The 18,432-nt window shown below is 42.4% G+C and overlaps 1 protein-coding gene across 1 annotated transcript; it reads left to right on the top strand.

Annotated features, from left to right (window-relative positions):
* Positions 1-530: 530 nt before the first annotated feature.
* pdia3 (protein disulfide isomerase family A, member 3) lies at positions 531-10,321 on the top strand. Its single transcript, NM_001292379.1, is given in 16 exon segments — positions 531-861; positions 3,378-3,456; positions 4,341-4,458; positions 4,661-4,768; positions 5,150-5,279; positions 6,001-6,117; positions 6,393-6,488; positions 6,490-6,519; positions 7,150-7,266; positions 7,268-7,272; positions 7,274-7,334; positions 8,004-8,112; positions 8,818-8,946; positions 9,043-9,122; positions 9,237-9,294; positions 9,912-10,321. Coding segments are annotated over 16 exon segments (1,518 nt in total). The 5' UTR covers positions 531-700; the 3' UTR covers positions 10,032-10,321.
* The last annotated feature ends 8,111 nt before the right edge of the window (positions 10,322-18,432 follow it).

The raw sequence follows: 18,432 nt of genomic DNA, 5'->3' as shown, positions 1-18,432 counted from the left end.
CACCTCCCTCACACCCACCCCTCCCTCACACACCCCACCAACCCCAGACCCCCACCCACCTCCCTCACACCCACCCCCCATCACACCCCCCCAACCCCCCACCCCTCCCTCACACCCCCCCAACCCCCACCCCTCCCTCACACCCCCCAACCCCCACCCACCTCCCTCACACCCCCCCAACCCCCACCCACCTCCCTCACACACCCCCAGACCCCCACCCGCCTCCCTCACACCCCTCCAACCCCCAGACCCCCACCCACCTCCCTCACACCCACCCCTCCCTCACACCCCCCCAACCCCCAGACCCCCATCCCTCCCTCACCCCCCCCCCCCCTCACACCCACCCCTCCCTCACACACCCCCAACCCCCAGACCCCCATCCCTCCCTCACCCCCCCAGACCCCCCCCTCCCTCACACTCCCCCCCCCCCCACACCCTCTTCTAGGAGTTCCCTGATTGGGTTTTTGCCGGTCCTTGTGATGTGGCGAAGACCCAATAGCCATACGCCACACTCGGGGCGGTTGCACTTTCTCTTTCCGCTTCGACTGAGTGCGGTGCAGTGGGGAGGACGGGAGAGGAGGAGGAAAGAGAAAGAGAGAGAGAGAAAGAAAGAAAGAAAGAAGGAAAGAAAGAAAGTAAAAAGAAAAGGAAGAAAACCCCCCTCCCTCTCCCCAACCAACAGCACCTTCTTTTCCTCACGATGCTTCCCTCGCGGCCGCTGGCCCTGCTCCTGCTCCTGGCCTGCACTCTGGGGCCCTTCGCCCCGGTCCTGGCCAGCGATGTGCTCGACCTGACCGACGGCGACTTCCAGGAGAAGGTGGTGGACCACGAATTGATGCTGGTCGAGTTCTTCGCTCCCTGGTGAGTGGAGAGTGGGAGTGGGTGAGTGTGAGAGTGAGGAGTGAGTGTGAGAGTGAGTGTGTCAGCCTTACACACACACACACACACACACAGAGAGAGAGCTGACAGTGTGTGTGTGTGGTGTGAGAGAGAGAGAGAGAGAGAGGCCCAGGTGAGGGGAGAGCTTCACTGCTCCCGTTACCTCGACCGCCAACCACTCCACCCATGACCTACCCCTTCTCTCTCTCTCTTTCCCTTTCTCTCCTCCCTTTCTCCTTCCCTCCTCTTTCTCCCTCCTTCCCTCCCTCCCTCCCTGTATCTTTCAACGAGAGCTCCTGACAGCCATTCCCCCCTCTCCCCTGGGACAAGGGAACCGCCGGCAAAGACTAGGCCCCGGGCGTCTCTTCCCCCCCCCTGTCTGTCTGTCTGTGTCGGGGGTGGGGGGAGAGACCCGAGGAGGTAAACGTAACTAATGGCGCAGTTACCGCTCGCCAGGAAACGGTGGTTTTTTTTCCCCCTCTCCCCGGGGTGTGGGGGGAGAGGAGGTTACGCGAGCACCGAGTGGCCTCCATTTGCGCGCCTCCCCCGCGCGGGCCTGAGCGTTATAATATGGGTCGGTTGGAGGAGGGGAGGGGTGGGGGCTGTTACTGCACAACTGAGCTGATTACCCCCCACTCCCACTCCCCTTTCCGCCCGACCACAGTCAGTCGACCGGGCTCTTCCTCACCCCCCCCCCCCCCCCCTCCCCGGTCCCCGTGCGCTGCCCATCACTGCTATGCGGGAGCTGTAGTTCCCTCCACCCTCGAGGGCCGCTCTCTGTCTCTGTCCCTCTCCTCTCCCCCCCCCAGTCTCTCTCTCTCTGTCCCCACTCGCTGTCTTTCTCTCCCTCTGTGTCCCTATCCCCTGTCTGTCTCTCCTCTCTTTCCCTTTGTCTGTTCCCCACTGTCTTTCTCCCCTCATGTCAATGTGTGTGTGTGTCCCCCCCCTCTCTCTCTCTCTCTCTCTGGGTCATTCTCTCTGTGGGTCTCTCTGTCTTTCTCTTCTGTCATTCTCTCTCTTCTGTGTCATTCTCTCTTTCTCCGTGTCTCTTCCTCTGTATCTATCTCAATGTCTCTGTCTCACTCTTATCTCTCTATCTCTATGTCTGTGTCTCTCGCTCCATCTCTCTCTCTGTCTGTCTCTCTCACTCTACCTCTCTCTGTGTGTCTCACTCTATCTCTGTGTCTGTGTCTCTCACTCTGTCTCTCTCTCTGTCTCACTCTATCTCTCTGACTCTCTGTGTGTCTTCCTGTCTCACTCTCTCTGTGTGTCTCTCACTCTATCTCTGTCTCTCTGCGTGTCTCACTGTCTCTCTCTCTCTCACTCTCTCCCTGTGTCCTTCTTTCCTTCCCTGGCGTTGAGACAGACTACAACTCCCAGGGTGCACCGGGCGCGCAGCCCGTTCCCGTGGCCGGCGCCTATTGGTGGGCAGACACCCTGTGGCCACCGCTGATTGGCTGACGCGAGGCGCCGATGTCCCGCCCACTGCTTGACCAGCAACACTGGTCCCCCCCCCCACACCCACACACACACACACTGTAGCCCCAACATGGTGCCCTGCACCCCATCTCTTCACTCCATGCACCAACCCCCACCCCGGCGTCGTCCGTCGCCACCAACCCCCGCTTCATCCGTCACCCCCCCATCGTCCATCACCACCACCCCCCGCCTCGTCCGCCATCACAACCCCCTCCCCCCCCACCCCAAGTCCTCCATCACCCTCCCCTCCTCTCCAAGTCCACTGTCCCCAAATCCCTCTCAAGTCCTGCCCCCCCCCCCCCCAATTCCGGGCTCCATCCAACTCCCGGCTCAAGTGACTTTTGCCCCCACCGTCCACCAGTGACCCAACACTCTCTTTCTGCCCGCGGCTCATCGGAGCCGACGACAGCAACAACTACGCATTCGTACCGTGCCCCTCATGCAGGTTAGCGTCCCAGAGCGCCGGCACTGCACAATCCTGTCTTTTCCACGTTCTGTCTGTCCCTTGAACGGATGGATGACAGTTCCACGTTTTGCACATGAGGTTACTCACTTGAACGCGGGCGTGTGTCACCGCACACGGATTACGGTAATTCCCAAAGTGCTGCTTCAAATGGTATTTTGGTTCATAGATTTGCAATTAAATCAACATCGCAAAATTTAGACTCGTTTCTTTTTCTGCCCCCCCCCCCTTTCCCCCACCGTTCGCAAATTAAGTGCACGTTGCAATTTCGTACAAATATAAACTACTGATGGTTTTGGCGAATTGCAGTGGCAATGAAATGTGGCATCCTATCAGTTCGCCTGCTCTTCCCAATTTCAGCACCAATCTCTCTTTAGTTTGTTTCCTATTACCTGTGTAAAATGGAGCTGGAAGTCAATTCCTTTACACAGCAGAAGAGAGGTGAAGGTAAATTTCTCTTAATAATTCTGATCAAAGGTCAATTGGATAACATTTGATCACAGATATATTCCCATTTGGATCTGTTATTCCATAAGCATTCGTTCTTTACCTGCAGGTGTGGACATTGCAAACGCTTGGCTCCAGAATATGAATCTGCTGCTACAAGGTTGAAAGGAAAAGTTCCTCTGGCTAAGGTGTGTCACCAGCTGAGTGCCGACATGTACTGACACCATGAATTTCAATATGTTTGCGGTTTTAAGTCCAAAATTAACCATTGAGCTGTATTCCAAATATGCAGACCTCAAATGGTGGGCAAGTGTTTACAATAAATAAATATTTTACTATAATAACCATGTAGTGATAACACATTAAAACTCCTCGCTGATCAAATATTGACAGATGCATCTTTCTTCCTGAACCTTGAACGCTAGGTCACAAGTTAATTTGCTTAAAATGTTTCTGTGTTCAGACAATGTACTTGACATTTCAGTTGCTAAAGTCGTGCAGATTAACATCCACAGTTATGGTTCTTAAGGGGTGAAGTAATCAGAAAGTGTTTATGCTTCACGATTCACAGCAGTTTGCTGGTACAGGGCCATTCTGCTATAACCCTGCCTCACTACAGGGTGAGTTAGCTTGTACTGACATTGCTACGTGCAAGAGAATGTCATTGATGTTGTTTGCTGCACAGTATTCGCAGGAAATACAGCTAATGTCTTTTCCTGCATGCTATTCACATAAAAGGCATCTGATTTCACTTTGAATGTAGTGCTGACGTCAAAGTAGGTATCTGGCCATCTTTTTCATTTTAATGCTGCAGTCTGAGAATAAGCTGTGTAAAATAAAATGATGACCACTGGTACGGATTGAGGTCAATTACACAGATATAGTCAACCTGATGCATAGAACGCCACAGTTTTAAGATTCAATGTAGCATCTAATAAGTAGGTGTAGGTGCAGTTGGAATCAGTTGTGTTTCATGGAGCATCCTATATAAAATCATTCCTATTTAAAAGTGAGTGAAATAAATGTTTTTTTGTCCACTAACATTATATTCCATGCTTTTTCTCTTAACCAGGTTGACTGCACTGCGAATACAGAAACATGTAACAAGTTCGGGGTCAGTGGCTACCCAACCTTGAAGATATTCCGCGATGGTGAAGAATCTGGTGATTATGACGGACCCAGAACAGCAGGTAAACATTTTGCGTTGATGAAAATAACAATTTGTCACATATTGGATTCTAGCAGTGCTTAACGGTTACGTTTATTCTGTCAGTGGTGGCTGAAGTTCTGGCAATGCCATGATCCAAGATATCCTTGCTCATTGCAGGGACCGTTGATTTGCACGCATTTAGATCACTGCAGTAACCTCTCTCGTGTGTTCTCTCTGCATAGATGGAATCGTCACCACCCTGAAGAAGCAAGCAGGACCCAGCTCTGTAGAAATTAAAACCGCTGAAGAATTGGAACTCTTTATTAATGATATCGATGGCTCTGTTGTTGGTGAGTGTCTCCTAATAAACCGGTTTGTGGTGCACATTGCAATTTGGGATTGCCTCCATTTCGCCAGTCAAAATTAAAAACATGGGGTAACCTTAATACTAAAAGGCCCCATATTGGTTAGAACCTGTGGAAGATTGCGTTTGGTTTGTTGGTTCCATTGACTGTACAAGAGTTTAGCTGGGATTTGATACGTCCGAAAAACTGGACATGCTTGTGGATGTTGGTGGGGTGGGAGGGATTGCTATATTGCCTTTTACTGGGTAGGAATGATGTCTTGTTGAGAAACCCACAATGCTGTGGAAATCTGTCTTTAATGTTGAGTTTATACAACTCTTTAGCAACGGCTAATTTGTATATTAATCTGTCATTTCTGTTGTGCAGGTTTCTTTGCGGATTCCAGTAGTGCTTCCCAGGCAGAATTCACTAAAGCAGCAAACGCGCAGAGGGACAACTATCGATTTGGGCAAACCAATTCAAAAGACTTACTTCAGCAGTACCAAATTGATGATGAGTGAGTACCAAATTGCATTGTCACTTATTCGTACCTTCTCATTGCAAAGCACGGGAGATGTTTACGCCAAAGTTTTTTTTTATTCTGTGGGTCTGTTTGTCAGTGGTCTTTTAACAGTAAACCTCACACCATTCCTCTTCTGCTCTCCTATGAAACTGTTAGCTCTCACTGCATTCTGTAAGGATCAAGAAGTGGTTAGTGACTTAGAACCAAAGGTTAGCCTAATTTTTCTGCTGAGGTGCATGTTTTTTATGATTGCTCACGCAAATAACCGATGAAGTCTTTCCAGGGTTTATCCTTTTGTTTAGGCTTTTAAGTGATAGTTTGGAAGTAGTAATTAGGTGGCAGTCTCTATCACATTTGTTTTGTATAACAAAATATAATGGACTTTCTGACATTCTAGGGGCTGTGTTGTACCCCCACAGTGGCATTTTGATTAATTACCCCATTATTTGACTTTGGAGAAGACAGTATCTCGTTACAAAGAGCTGGGAATGAGTGGATGAAGTTTTCTCATTCCTGTGCTCTTGTGTGAAGCTATTCTTCATCATCAAACATTAGTTCAGAATATTCATCAATTTCAGTAACCACTTTATGTAATTCCATGACCAGAAGCAAAATGTATTGATTGTTTCCTATGTGCCGACATTCAATAAGAACCTGTCTAGATTTGTCTTCACTAAAACCCTGTGTAAAATACTTGTGTTTTTTTTTTTGACAGGGCTGTTATCTTGTTCCGCCCTCCAAAACTGGCAAACAAGTTCGAGGACAGCATTGTGAAGTACACGGAAGGGAAGTTCACCAATGCAAAACTCAAAAAATTTATTCAGGAAAACATGTACGTCCAGATTCCATTACTCATTGCTAGCATTGTATTTGTGAAGTGGTTAATTTCTCTGGGCATGGGCCCTGATTACTTATGGCATTTATCAAATTCTTGTGTGTTGAGTTGCAACGTGCTTTAGAGAGATTTTAAGCTTCTGCATCAGCTGCCAGCCAAAAGAAATCCCAAAATATTACTTTTGATTTTTGGTTCATTATTGAAACTGATATTGCGGGAAGTGATTTTGTTTGCGTTTTGAAACTCAATGATTTTTTTTCATTCAATTGCAGCTTTGGTATCTGCCCCCACATGACAGAGGATAACAAAGATCAGATGAAGAACAAAGATATGCTCGTGGCTTATTACGATGTAGACTACGAGAAAAAATCCTAAGGGTTCCAACTACTGGAGAAATAGGTATTTACAGTGTGTTTCGACCTGCTGATTTCACTCATTTGCTCAGGAGAAAAACCTAATGCAGTTTGTACTTTTTTAAATCATATAATTCACATTCCTCGTATAAGATAACTACAACAACAACAACAACAACAACAAGATTCCATTTATAGAGCGCCTTTCACGTCAGGAGGACGTCCCAAGGCGCTGCACAGTTGGGTCATGACCCGAGCAGGGGGGAAATGGTCAGGGTGAGGGGATTAATTGGCAAAAGTGAGGCAGGAAGTAACGGGATAAACATCTTTCTACCAGCTTTCAGATTGGGTAGTTATACTTCTAGTTTCTGCACAACACAGAAACGCCCATAATTCAAATGATTGTAAAGCTTACAGTACTGGCTGGTTGGTATCATAGTAAACAATCCGTGAATCTAATGCCTTGCCTTATGTTGAAACATCACAACGCACCACATTTTTTCTGTAGAGCGTAGTGATTGTATTTTTTTATTTTTTTAAAAAGATGATCTTGACCTGCTGGGTTTTGTTTTCCTCTAGTGGCCATAAACCTCCATTGATTACGTCTTTATTTTTCCATAGTTCTTGCGTTTTGGCCATGGTTATTGAAACCTCTTCTGTGTTTCCAACTTTGCAGAGTTATGCTCGTTGCCAAGAAATTCCTGGATGCTGGTCAGAAGTTGCACTTTGCTGTTGCCAGCCACAAATCCTTCAGCCACGATCTCTCAGAATTCGGCTTGGACAGTGCCTCTGGGTGAGGGTTCCTGTGGTGGCGATCAAAACCACCAAGGGGGATAAATACGTGATGCATGAGGAGTTCACGTAAGTATTCTGCAGGAATGTGCAGCAGGAAATGAAGAGCCCCCTTTGTGTCTCACTGTGTTAAAAGTGCCTTTAGCTGTGAATAACTGGGACAAAACAAATACGATTTTAGGAAATGATTTCAATGTAATGGAATCTGCGGGGTGCACTCCAGTAAACTTCTAGGTTGAAATAATACTAGTGAAATGCACAACCTAATTTTTGTTTCAAGGCATGTGAAATGCATGATGTAAGATTGCTGATCCCATATTGCAGCATATTGATTGTGTTGAAGTCAGCCAGTAGGTTTGCTGTAGGTGGAACAGAGGTCAAAGGTTTGTGTGGAATTTCCTTAGAGCTCAGCAAGTTCATTCAGTGAACGACTGAGCCGTACAGATCAGGAATATTTAGGCCTCAATGCCTGAGCTACTGAGGTAGCAGGTGAGATACAAAATCCTCTAAAAAATGACCTAAACCTTTGCATAAGAGAGGGGAGGGGGGAATATCTTCTGGTCGTTACCCACCAACCTTCTGGAGATGTACGTGAGTGAAGGCAAAATTGCACTTGACTGCAATTGCTCTCCTACGGTAGAATAGGCTATGTCGGAGCATAATTAAAAAAGCTTTTAGTAAAGAGCAGAAAATTTGTGAACACGTTTTTATTAAAAAAAATCCTTTTTATCTCTTCAGTCGCAATGGCAAAGCCCTAGAACTTTTCCTTCAGGATTATTTTGATGGCAAGCTGAAACGTTACCTGAAATCGGAGCCAATTCCAGAAAACAATGATGGGCCTGTGAAGGTAGGTCCTCGCGGTGTTTTAGATGATCTTCAGTCGTGTGCCTGTTGTACTTCCTCTTCCTCTCACCACAAAATATGGGTGAAACCCTATTGATAATGCCTGCATTTACCTTTTATTTTGTACCGTACAACAATAACATGATTAGCATTGCAAAACCTTTTGTATGCCTGACTCCCAGGATGGTGTCCGTCTAAATTATTAGCCTGGAGATCTAACTGTTCTATGCTTAATCCTCTTCCCTGCCCCTCCCTTGGCTCCTAGCTTCGGCTCAGGTGCTAAGCCAGTACTGTTGGGCACCTTGGGGCATCCTGCTGAAGTGAAAGGCGCTGTATAAGTGTAAATTTGTATTGTATCACTTTTCACGGCTGTTAGGTGCAAGCACCTCACTTTTCTAAATTGTTTGTTTAACCTGTTTCAATCCAATCCTGAATCCCATTAAATGTTTACTGGCGTTACGGAAATAGTTTTGAAAGGGGAGAGGAGTTGTTACACAGTTTGAAATGGGATCGTACTTTTCCATTCTTTATGATGCACCGAAGCACAGTATTTCCAAGGAAACTTCACAAGCTATTTGTCTTCTGAAACCCACTAAAACAAGTTTGCTCTTACAAGGGATTATATGATCAATTCGTTTTGGAAATGTATTTGCACAAATGGAACTCCTGCCACATTTGCTGCTTTTTCACAAACGCTTTCTTCTTGCAGGTTCTGGTAGCTGAGAACTTTGATGAAATTGTGAACGACGACACCAAGGATGTGCTGATTGAATTCTACGCTCCCTGGTGTGGCCACTGCAAGAGTTTGGAGCCAAAATATAAGGAGCTCGGAGAGAAGGTTGGAACGTGTTCTGTCGCCCAACCCAGTTATTGAGCAAAATTAACCTTATTTTTAAAAAAAATATATACACACTTTCACTATTTATCTTAACAGTTGGCAGCTGATCCCAACATTGTTATTGCTAAGATGGATGCAACAGCCAATGATGTGCCTTCACCTTATGAAGTCCGAGGGTAAGAACAAAATAAACTAACTTGAATGCTTCGATCTTTACAAGTTTTACAAATATAAGTTGTTGTTTTACTACTTCTTTCTGAAATTCTTAATGCAATCTATTTTACTTTCAGGTTCCCTACAATTTATTTTTCCCCAATGGGCAAAAAGCAAAGTCCAAAGAAATATGAGGTAGGTCTTGTAACCTAAATCCTAGCATACTTAAACACCCAAAAATGAATCACGTGTTTCACGTCCTTGTGTATGTAAGATCTCTACCTGACTCCCACTTCTGTGTCATCTCTATAAAGTCAGAGTAGCAAGGGTGGAATTTAGATGTTCATTCTCTCCCTTGAAATTTTCAATTCAGCTTTCTTCTTTATTATTCTCTTCTATTATTTGATGTCTTTTTTTACATAATGGCATTAGCTGTGATTTCACAACATCGTTTCGAGGATTAAAACATATCTTCCTGAGGTCGTTCTCTAATTGTAATGAAACCATTTTTATAGCATCTTTCTGGTCAATGCATTTATCCATCCAAGTGCAAGACGTGGCCTATTGAAAACTCATTTCCTGTCAATTTTTTAGAGTGGAAATGAATATCAATTTCAGCAGCAAACTGAGAAAGGAATTTTGACCACATTAGTGGGTTGGTCTAACGAGCGAGTTTACTGTAATGTAATGTTGAAATAAAAATAACTGGAAGGGAGAGTGGGATGCTAGACAAAGTGAGTATCCACTGTAGGTTAATGCTGCTTGGAACAAACTGAAGGTAGACTTTGCACTGACCATTTCTGTTAATCCAGGGAGGGCGTGAAATAAATGACTTACTTGGCTACTTGAAGAAAGAAGCTAAATACCCACCTGCTGTGGAGTTGGAGGACAAGAAATCGAAAAAGAAGAAGGGAAAGAAGGAAGAGTTGTAAATTGCTCACTTAATAAACGCACCTCATCTGTGAAAATATCGGGATATGCAAGAAGTAATTGGAACCAGGCTTGGGTTAGAGAGATCTGTGGTGGTGGTGGTGTCACTTTCTAAGAAAAATCCATAATTGGCCATTCTAGTCCCATTCTGTATCAAATTTTTAACATGCACTATTGACATTGACAAGTTACTGAATCTCAAAAGGGGCAGAAATATTCAGGTTTTGTTTTGGTCTTATTTTGTACTGGTGAATGTTTTTGTACATTTTGAACAATAAACCCCTTTAAACCGAACTGAATGCATTTGGGTTTTTGTGTGCGCCAAAGGGTTTTGTTTCCATTTAGAGAGTCATTGGGTTGGAATTTTTGTGCATGACTTAAATCGTTGATGGTTACGGTATTTAATCTGGCCTGTATTAGAACTACTTTTATCCTTTATTAGTGAAGGTAATCAATACTCGTAGCTTCAGGTCTGTAAACTGTTAGTTTCGTCTAGGTGCAGGATAGGCTAGAACTTTTTTTTAAAAAAAACTCAACTTATGCTATTTATGATTGCCCAATGCATGCATTGTAAAAATTTATATACTAAAATCACTCTTAGTCGGTTACGTTACTAGTGCATGATGCTCTTATACGGACAAGTAATGCATTGAATAGTTGCATTAAGATCTGTAGGCAACAATAATGCAGTTCTGGTCCCAAATCTTAAGTGGTTCCCTTCGAAAATTCGCTTCCCACTTTGAAAATTGTTTCTGCTCCTGAATTCCATATTGAATGTATTTGTTCCCTGAGGGAGAGAATGGAAACCAACAACAATCCAATATTGCTCTTAGCTTGTAACTGAGAGATGCAAATGTATTTTGGGGCATTTTCAATCTTAGAATTTGCCTGCTTGCTGCTGGTTCCTTTTGGCTTTATTATTTTATCACCAGAGAGTTATGGTGGGAACTTTCTGGTCAAGCCAAAACCTATAATTCTGTCTGTAGGAAATTGGTAATAGCAATAACTAACGTTGGGCAGTATGTAGCAGGAATTGTGTTCACTGTAGTCTTTGACTGCACTTAAATCTTGTGTATTGTTGGCCAAAGACCCACATGCATTTGGAATAAAAAAAATTCAGCCACATTGTGAATTCCAAATAGATGTCCATAATTTCAGTTTGCTGAAGCATCATACCTGGTACCTAACGTTGCCTACAAAAATACAGCTTTACAGTGAATCCTCGAGAAGTGCCTTGACATGTCTTCCTGACTTGAAACGTGCTATTATCGATTGCAAGGATTATTTTCTTTCAGGTGTGTTTGACCTGCTAAGTATTACTGTTTTTCTTGCAGATTTTCCAACAGTTGCAGTTGTATTTCCACTCATCGAATTTCCTGCTTTATAATATTGCCAACATAATAATCCTTGCGTTTGATCTAGCACCTTAGTGCGTCATTGAGATGTATCAGCGCTTCACAAGATTTTACTTTGAAGAGTTGGGACCATTTTGTAGTCAAATGCGGCAGCCAGTTTGCGTACAGCAATGTCCCACAAACAGCTATGAAATAAAGGATCTCTTAAAGTAACTCACCACAAGAGGGCATTGTGACACTATATTCAAATGATGTGGACAAATCCAGTGTTAGCTTGGTCGTCATTATTCATTTCTACTGGCGGATAATGATTCACTTCCATTGTAATCTCCATACAGCCTCTGCTTTAAATTGTAGAAATCACCTTTGCACAAAAAGTGGCAGTTTCTATTGTAAATTAATTTTTAATTTACAATGTAAATGTCATTTTCACTTTACAATTAATTTGTAATTTACAAAGTAAATGTCATTTTGGAAAATCTAGACACCACATATGTATCTGACCTATTCACTTCAACTAAATCACCGGAGCAAAACGAGAAGATAAATTACATGCCATTCTATGGTAACAACTAGCTATTTAAATAAGACATTCTTCTAATTGCAAGTTGAAACTGCTTCTTAAGGAAATTGTATTCCACGAGATAGAAATATTTAGGTGTTTGCAGTGAATCTGTACATGTTTTCTCAGTTGAAAGGAATAGGATTTAAAGCAGAACTGCTTTTTTTTTAAACTGATGATTTTTCTCCAATTTGCTTCCGTCGCTTCCTGTTCCCAGATGTCATTTGACTTATTTTTACTCTTGAATTCATCCACTTGTACCGATCACTTTCTAAAAGGAGACAGAAGCACTCCCAGTCTCATATAACTTGTACGTGAAGTGATCACTTTAGTCAAATGCAGTGGACCGGTGGCATAGATGGAGCATTGCCCCAGTAAAGGGTTACAAAAAAAGGAGAAATTGAGGGGAGAATGATGACATCTCCACATATGTTTGCACTTTGTTAATGTTAATGAAATCACTGGAGAATTGAGCGAGCTATGCTGGAATATAATGCAAATGTAACCTTGCACCACACTCGCATTTGAATTTAATGAAAGCAGAAATATGAGGAAGCATTCTCCATATCCAGCGAAGCTGCTTCTGCAAATAGATCGGGATGGTTGGATTCCTACAGATAAGGAAAGATTATGAACCAGACAAACTTGAATGTTACTCCCAATACATTCCATCAATATAATGAATTTTGAAATACCAGAGCACTGGGTTGTGTTCCCAGCAACAGTACGCATTTCCTGTAAAGATAATGTAAACACACAATTTCCGTGTGAGTTTTATTTTAATTTAAGAACTTAAATCATCCTTTTCTCATCAACACTTACACCAAGAGCATATTGCATACTAGTCAGGCCCTATTTGACCCTCCAGATCATTAATTCAAGTTTTAAAGGGTGATTCAGTGCAACAACAACAACAAGATTCCATTTATAAAGCGCCTTTCACGTCAGGAGGACGTCCCAAGGCGCTGCACAGTTGGGTCATGACCCGAGCAGGGGGGAAATGGTCAGGGTGAGGGGAGGGAAGGGAGGGAGCGAGGAGGGGGGAAATGGTCAGGGTGAGGGGAGGGAAGGGAGGGAGCAAGGAGGGGGAAAAGAGTCGAGAGGGGAGCTGAAGGCTCGGTCAAAGAGAAGTGCAGTGTTGCAAACAGGAGAATGCATATCAAAATCCGAATATGGATTTATTTATTATTGACTTAGTGGAAATGGTCACATGTTCATTGGAAGTACAGTACTTTATATTGATATGCCCATGGAAATTTTACTACGGTTTTGCTTATTTGCCTATGCTGTGTTATCAGTGCCGTCTCCAATGGAACACATGTACCTTTTAGGCATTTGTCAGTATTTACAGATATGTAATACTGTACAATAAAGTAAAACTCACGCCAAACTGTTTTTCATCATTTGAGATCTCTCAAAGACGTGAGGTGGCGCTATATCAAATGCAAGGATTGTTATGATCATTGTCTGACTTTTAGACACACAACAACAACAACAACACTAGCTGCTTATTACAATTGTGACTGCTACAAACACATCCAAATAAGCCATTTTCTTATCCTCCTGAAGTATTAGAAGCAGCAGAGTTGTGAGCGAGACCGAAACTTTGAAAACTTTAGGTGCGGAGCTCACATCTACAGATTTCGAATTCAGTACATGATTCTGTCTGGAATGTTTAACTAAGAGGCTTGTGGAAATAACTTCCACCACTACTGCCTTGGGGAACTCACTCGCTCATTTTGAAATATCACAGCATTAGTTAGATGATAGATTGTGCTCCGAAAACTATTCTTACCCCCTGACACTTTGTCATTTGCTCAGGATGGAGCACACGGTAGTTTTCATTTTGCTTTTAACTTTCCTCCTGTAGTTACCTCACTTTGATTATTGTGAGGAATAGGTTTTGTCTTCCGCAGTTTGAAATCGCGGGTAAAATGCTTGGAATTCTGTCACTCAGAAATAATCTTTTCCTGTACAAGGCTCTGCGTAACCCCATTCTCACTACGCTCCACCTGCTCACTGTTAGATTGACTTTAAGTTTCTTGTTTCAAACTTTCCAATGTCACCATGCCCATCCCTACCTTATCTCTGTGATTTCCTGCAGTCCTACTTCCTTGTCCTTACCGCTCTCTCCACCTCACCAACAGTGGGTGATCATCGTTCAGCCACTTTGCCCTCACTCTCTGGAGCTCTCTCCCTAAATCCCTCCACTTTGCACCCTTCCTTTCAACCTTCAAAAACTTTCTAAAAACTTACCTCTGACTAGTTGAGGAAAAGAGAGTTGAAAATTGGAGACTATTTACCATACTTGAACATGATTCAGACCTCCCAAAATACTCAGACACGCAACTGGTTGTGGTCACTGATAAGTAATCAGTAGCAGGAAGGCTGATAGATTTTTCTCTTTATCATCTGAGAAAAAATATTCCCAAAGTTCATTGTTTATTTTTCTTTTCACTTCCCTATTTTTGAGCTCTTCCTCCCTAACTAGCAGTTGAAAGATGAGGTGAAGCCTTCTTTTAAAAAACAGTACTCACCAAGTTAATTAGCTTTGTTTAAAAAAACACACACACACACACAGTTATTTTTCAGCACATGCAACTAGGAACTACGTATTTGGATGCTATCAGCGTTGTAATATACGAAGTTGTTAACTGTATAAGTGAGAGATAAAGAGATAAAGTAGAAATCATGCTGAATTGCTGGAAAATTAAGACAATTTTGTGTTGTTGAAAAGCTATCATTACTATTTCTACCGCTGATGTGCGTGCAATGTGTTTTGGAAACTATATAAATATTGAAATTTCTCAGTGACTCATATGATGCATGGTTAAGAATTGCCATCTTAATTATCACCAAATTTAACATTGTTCTGTCAGATGATTTCCTGAAAGAATAAGGATACTTCCCATTACGATTAATGCTTACATTTCTAACATTCATTAAAACTCAAAACACACTGATAAACTATAAATTACAATAAATCGTAGAATTGTCCTGTAGTTGCCCAGATATGGTATATCAGTGTCTTTCGAGTTTCAGTGAATGTTAGAGACATAAGCATTAATCGTAATGGGAACTATCTTTATTATCCTGCAAGTCTACAACAACAACAACTCGCACTTATCTAGTGCCCTCCACGCAGAGTAGCGTCTCAGAGCGCTTAGCTGACTTGGCTGCTTCCTCAACTCAATGAACACTGGCCTGATTCGTGTCTCTCACTCTATCCGCCATACCATACCATAAGCTTTCAATTATTCTGCCCCGCTCTCGGAAATGTCATTCCAAGTCCCTCTGACTCACTCCCTTCCTCCTCATTTTCAAAGTCCGTCACTATGATCCCATTTTCAGTCACCTTTCCCCCTCCGCCCGGATGCTCTTCAGCTCCTCCCACCTCAGGTACTGTGAACACTTTCAGACATCCTCCTGCTGTGAAAGGCGCTTATGCAAATGTAAATTTTATTACGTACTTCGTGGATCTACAACTACTTTTTTGTTGTTTAATTTTGTCGCACGGCAAAGTTCATGCACTGTGCATAAGATCCGTGTGCAATTCATTTCATATTCTAGAAGATGATTATGAAACAGTTGCCATTCACATCACGAATGTGAGTGCCATTACGCCATGACTCCAGGCCATTAAATTACAGAGTGAGAACACATTGAGAGCACTAATCATCAAACATACTCACTGTGTTGTGATTGATCAAATGGCTGTTATGTCATAAAAATTGTGGCAAGATTTTAAGATATGCACCATTTTACAACCCAGCCCATTGAGTCACAATTTTTTTTCTCTTTCAAGTTATCTCTGACTTCAACAAGGCACAGCCCAGCTTGGCAAACACATAAACAACATATTACCATTTGGAAAACAAATGTACTTTCTATGACTCATTTGGGAATTTAAAGTACTTGCATATGTGTAAAACCAGATGCATTTCGGAGAATGAGAGCATAAAAAGCTTGGAAAAGGGAAAGGTTCAAATCTGCTCTTCCCCATAGATCATGCATAACCTATTGCTTCCACTCACTTTACTTCCTGTAGAAAGTTCTGTATAAAAACACTGATTTTTTAAAGTAAGCAAAAATTCTTTCATTAGGAAAAGTTACAGTAATATATATAACAATAATCCTTGCATTTGATATAGCGCTTTTCACATCTTCTAGATGTCTCAAAGCGCTTCACAGAATATACTGTAAAGTGAACTGACTGTATATTTGTGGACGAAACATGGCAGCTATTTGCACACAGCAGCGTCCCACAAACAGTCATGGATTGAAGTCATCGATCTATTATTGTTTTTTTCTTAAGGGATTATTATCAGGTGTGTGGAATAAGGAAACTTGCCCAAGGTTTCGCCCTGCCGGGAATCAAACCCAGGTCTTTTGCTTGCGAGGCGAGTGCTCTAACCACTGAGCTACAGTAGTTGTAGCAGTTTTCGCTCTCTATTTCTTCCAGGATCTTTCAGATCCCTATACGGATATTGCAGGCAGCGGCCAATCTATTACGTTTGGTTGAATAATCGAGTAACATCTGTTTCACTCAGAGTATGCACATTTTATTTTTTTCATATCTGTGCTTTTAAGCATGATTAAGCAACAACAGAAAACTCAGGTGCTTTTGTTTTAAAATGTAAAAATCGCTTTTTCCAATGTTCGGGGAATAACTGACTGTTTAAATGTTAAAATGATCTCTAAATATGATCCCTTTTTGAAAACAGAAAGAGTAGCATTCTGTAAATGTCTAAGTGATCTGTAGTGCTCACAATAACATCTGCCTTGCATTTCTGAATCCCCCAAGATCCTGCAAGTGGTGCACTTTTCTTTCCCACCTGACTCTTTTCCCAGTTGACTTGAAACAGATGATGATTGTTAGGCAAGTGCATGTGTGTCTCTCTCCGCAGTTCATTACTGCTCACGATGAGCTGTGACAAATCTGCTCTTAAGGTACTTGCTATCTTTTTGTTATCTTTTTCTTTTTATTCTGAAGTGGGTGGACCGTTCGGCAAAAGTTTTGTTTGAGGGAAGCAATAATTAAAAATTGAAGCCGTGGCAAATGATTCTCCTGTTTGGTTACAGGTGGCATATAGGGTATTTACTTAAACCTGAAACTGCACCAATTTGTACCAAGATTTGTTTTCTCAGCATATGTTCTCAAGCCAAATTCTACAAATTTGGATGACCAAAATAGTACAGTAATATCACACAGCCTGCGATGAATACTGCGACAATGAGATTGATATTGTTTTCAGTATAATTTAATTGAAATAATTGATCACTTTTGCTGTCATCAGGGTGGAGTGTGCTGATGGTAATGAATTATCCATGCTAAACAGCTTTTAGCCAATGTTAAACCATCATCTTATCTTTAAATCAATAAAATATTATCTTTTGGAACTTGATAGAGCTTGTAGTTTGTATTGGTTGTTGGAAACAATATGACATCTGATAAGAGGAATAGAATATTTCTCATAAGAAAGCCTGTTTTCTCATAAGAAACCGTTAGCTCTCTTGCGATCCTTTATTCTAAAGTTTGCACTGGTTTAGGAAATATCAGAACATATTTACAATATAAAAGAAACATTTCAAGAAAGAAAACATGAGTTGTTCATTTCAAACAGAGAAGTTGATAAACACGCAACAATAACTTTCTTTGGGATGGAATAAACACATTTTAAAATGCCATGAGACGTGTGCATTATGTTGCACGTATCTATAGACATCACTAAACTGACACCTTATTTCACATTAATGAAAAACAAAACAAAAACGTAAAGCTTGGGATATGTAAGCTGCACAAATCACTTTCTAATATTCTTTCTGTGAAGTCGAACCGTGGTGCACTTGTGTGTGTTTCCAAAAGTTTTTATTCGAAATCTCTGTCTTAGATATTTAGATTTCTATTCTCGTGAGGTCCTGTCTTTCAGAAATCTTCGGGGAATACATAATTTGCCATTTATCGGTTCATGTGAGTTGTTGACTGTCACAAAGGAGAACCAAAGAAAGGTCCTTAAACCATGCAGATTTCGCCCACAGAATACACAGTCAATCCGCAATATATTCTGTGAGACCCTTTGAGACGTCTCAACGACGTGATAAGGTGCTACATCGCACACGAGGATTACTATTATTACAGTGTTCCTTAATCGACTCTGCAAGCTCAATTAGTTACGAAAGGTGGCGTGGTGAAGAAATGCCATTTGATTACTCATGGAAATAACAGAAGGATATTTCAGCTCATTATTCAGGCGAGGAAAGTAATTGAGAAACAGAGAGGCTTGCTTAGCCAGACAGTTGGGCTGCCAAAGTCTCCGCCTATGGATGGAATCGATTGGTGTTAAACACCTTGTTTGTTTCAGTTGCAGGAAAGTCCCACAGCCTTTCAGAAAGTGTCACTGGTTAAACTGAGTGTCAGTCAATGGGCTGTTCCTTCCTTACAGATTGAAGTTATGTTGCTCTCTGTCACAAGTTCATTCCTAACCT

The sequence above is a fragment of the Callorhinchus milii genome, unplaced genomic scaffold (genome assembly GCF_018977255.1).
Source record: "Callorhinchus milii isolate IMCB2004 unplaced genomic scaffold, IMCB_Cmil_1.0 Scaffold26, whole genome shotgun sequence".
Lineage (NCBI taxonomy): Eukaryota > Metazoa > Chordata > Chondrichthyes > Chimaeriformes > Callorhinchidae > Callorhinchus > Callorhinchus milii.
Note: the sequence above shows the minus strand (reverse complement) of the source record. Positions and strands in the feature narration are given on the sequence as shown.